The 2879-nt window shown below is 43.2% G+C and overlaps 1 protein-coding gene across 1 annotated transcript in view; it reads left to right on the top strand.

Moving 5' to 3' along the window:
- Positions 1–2879, top strand: part of LOC103355339 (phospholipase D1-like) — a 53648-nt gene that overhangs the window by 6967 nt on the left and 43802 nt on the right. Inside the window, exon 2 of the mRNA XM_008279088.1 lies at positions 1742–1912. Coding sequence (XP_008277310.1) covers positions 1774–1912 — 139 coding nt within the window. The 5' untranslated portion in view covers positions 1742–1773. The remainder of the gene's footprint in view (positions 1–1741; positions 1913–2879) is intronic.

The following is a 2879-nucleotide window of genomic DNA, read 5'->3' as shown; positions in this document are numbered from 1 at the left end:
AATAATTTATTCGTTTTAAATTGATAATAATAAAATAATAAATTATCTGTAATTTAACAAAACTGGGAGTTAAAATTTGCTGCTTCTACTCACCAAATAAGTGGGACGTCTTTCCTCCTTTTAACCTCGTTTCATGCACTTTTTTTGTACTTTGTTTTGTTTTTCTGGACCCTAACTTTACAGTCTTGGCCCCCAAAGTGTTGTTCTTGGCTGCTGATTTCAGCTCTAAGAGTTCTCTACACTTCATTTGCTCGGCAAACAGCAGAAAGAAACCAATAAAGTGCTGTTAGCAAACCTGAAGCTTCCCTCAGGAGGTGGTGGAGACCAAAAATGGAGCTAAAAGAGAGCCAGTGTTGGATTTGTATTCATCAAATGGACAGTCAGTTAATACAGAGCAGCTTACTACTTTTAGCATTTTATCGTGTACTTTGTATCCCCCTGAGCTGGTGGAGACCAAAGACAGAGCTAAAAGAGAGTAAATGTTGAGCCTAAAATTAGCAAACAGCTTGCTAGCACTTACTTTGTTTTGTGTTTCTGGCTTGTAACTTACATTTTTTGGCTCCCATGATGCATTTGAAACTGTTATAGACGAGTGAGCGCTGCTAAAAAAAAGCCTGATGTTTCCTTGAGTAGGTGGTGGAGACCAAAAACGGAGCTAAAAGAGAGCGAATGTTGGACTTCAGCTTGTTCTCACAGCAACAGTCTGACAGTAAATCAGTTACACCGATGAAGTGGCATTACATCTGTTATTTAAATCTCGTTTCATGCTCTTTGTCTGTCTTACAAATCTCCTCCGTCCATCCTATGTTGCCCCTCTCACCAGCTTCCTCTTGACGCTGGTTTCTTTTTCAACCTGCCGCCTCTCTGTCCGCCTCTGTTCCCTCCGATCGCATCCGATGCGACGCTAATCCAAGCATCAGGATTAGAAGCAGCCTTTTATTAAACCACGTTTCTCGGTAGAAGAGTCTGAATGTGTGGGCGTTGGCTGCGAGAGAGAGAGACGAGGCTAAAAAACAAAAACAGGTCAGACGGTGAACGGAGAGGATTGACTGCAGGGATTTTCACATCAATGACCCAGAAACGTGATGAGACGAGACGAGCTGCCGTCTGGATGAAGCAAAGACACGACGATGGCAGCATGAGTGAACGTATCATCAACTAAAATCCATGTCAGGATTAGTTCTGTTAGATTCACCTCAAACAGGTGGATCCATTCATTGCTGTTCCTTAAAATGTCAACCACGCTCCTGTTTTCATTCTTTAAATTACAATAAAGTTTCAGAGCTCACAGCACCAAAACAAATCCTCTAAAATCAACATATCGACTGAAGGACCTGCTCGCTGCGTTGGTCCAGAGCTTTCAGCCTCATCCCAGCAGATCAAACTAATGTAGGTTCACGCAGAATTAAACAAACAACAGGATGTTATGCCGCCGGAAACCAACAGCAACCGTCACCGCTTCGGATAAAAGCTGCCAAACTGGAGTCGAAATGGTCCTTTAATTGTCTAGAACTTGTCCTGACCGACCACCACCACACGTGCTGCCATGAGCCTGAACGTTTACCCAGAATGCACTTTTTAAAGCTTTAAACTGAATTAAGAGAAGCCAGAAACACGTCCAGCTTACCGATGATTGTTTCTGTGACTCTGTGCCACTGTTCACGCTGTGATACATCCCATAATATTGACGAAAAAAAGCTCAGCACCATGTGACCTAACGTGACCTCCCCTGTGCCTGCAGGTGAGCCCGGGGCTCCACACTGAGTGCTAACCATGCTGGGCCAGTCGGAGCCGACCTCCAGCACCCTGCAGCTGGTGGCCAACGACATGACGGGCATCATGGAGAAGCTGGACACCCGGGAGCTCGACCTCGGGGACGGAGAGTACGACACGACGGACACCACCGCTCCAGGTAGCTCAGCCGGGCTTCATTAACCCCAGAGGGGGCAAACGAGGCAAAGAGACCACACAGAATATTAGAGTAGGGAATGAAATGAAGGTAAAATAAGATGTAGAGAATGTAATATAGAAGAACGTCAGCAGCTGCATCCTGCTTTTAGAACCACGAGGACCGACTTCTTCATCATAAACTCTGGATGTTTAAAACACTGTCTGCTCCATGTATCGGCCACTTCTTGACTTAAAACTTAAATATTTCCTCTTTCTTGTATTTTTCTTTTCATTGAATCGACAATAGTTTTGTTTCTGTCTTCCGGTACGAAAATTCAGCAAAATANGGTCTGGCTGTGTGATTTCCTGGATATCCGGCAGCTTTCACCGCCCGTGTGGTTGCTGCTGGTGGAGGAAGTGAAAGCAGAGCGACCGCAGTGAAACCACAGTTTGACTTTCTGCTCAAACCAAACGCTTCTCAGGGATAAACCGTCCAAAGCTTTACGGCAGAAAACACTTCAGGAATCCTGTCGGCCTCGTGGCTTCTGCACCGCTGCTTTGTTTTAGTGTAAAACAAACTGTGTTCCTGAGGAGAGCAGGACTTTGTAGAGCTGCCTGAGGACTGATGGTGTTCAACAAGACGTCTGATGGTGATAAAAGTTGAGCCGCTTTCAGAAAAGTGTCTGATTACTCTGTAAATTACAAATCTGTAGAAAGAAATTAAAAAACAAGAAAGAAAACTGGTGAACACCTGGTGGTGAAGGTGCAGGACAAAATATAAAACATTTAAAACAATGAAAAGAAAAAGAAAAAAAACTGCAAATACCTGGAATTTTTAAAATAATTTAAAAAATGTACATAAACCAGCACAGTTTTCTGGTCACACTCTGTAAACAAATGCTGAACTACTATCTGTAGTCATATAGATGTTTTATTTGGACACAATTAACAATTTTAAACAGTTAAAAAAAAAAATCAACATGTGTGTA

The sequence above is a fragment of the Stegastes partitus genome, unplaced genomic scaffold (assembly GCF_000690725.1).
Source record: "Stegastes partitus isolate 25-593 unplaced genomic scaffold, Stegastes_partitus-1.0.2 Scaffold143, whole genome shotgun sequence".
NCBI classification, from domain to species: Eukaryota; Metazoa; Chordata; class Actinopteri; family Pomacentridae; genus Stegastes; species Stegastes partitus.
The sequence above is the reverse complement of the archived record's forward strand: the minus strand, read 5'-3'. Positions and strand labels throughout refer to the sequence as shown.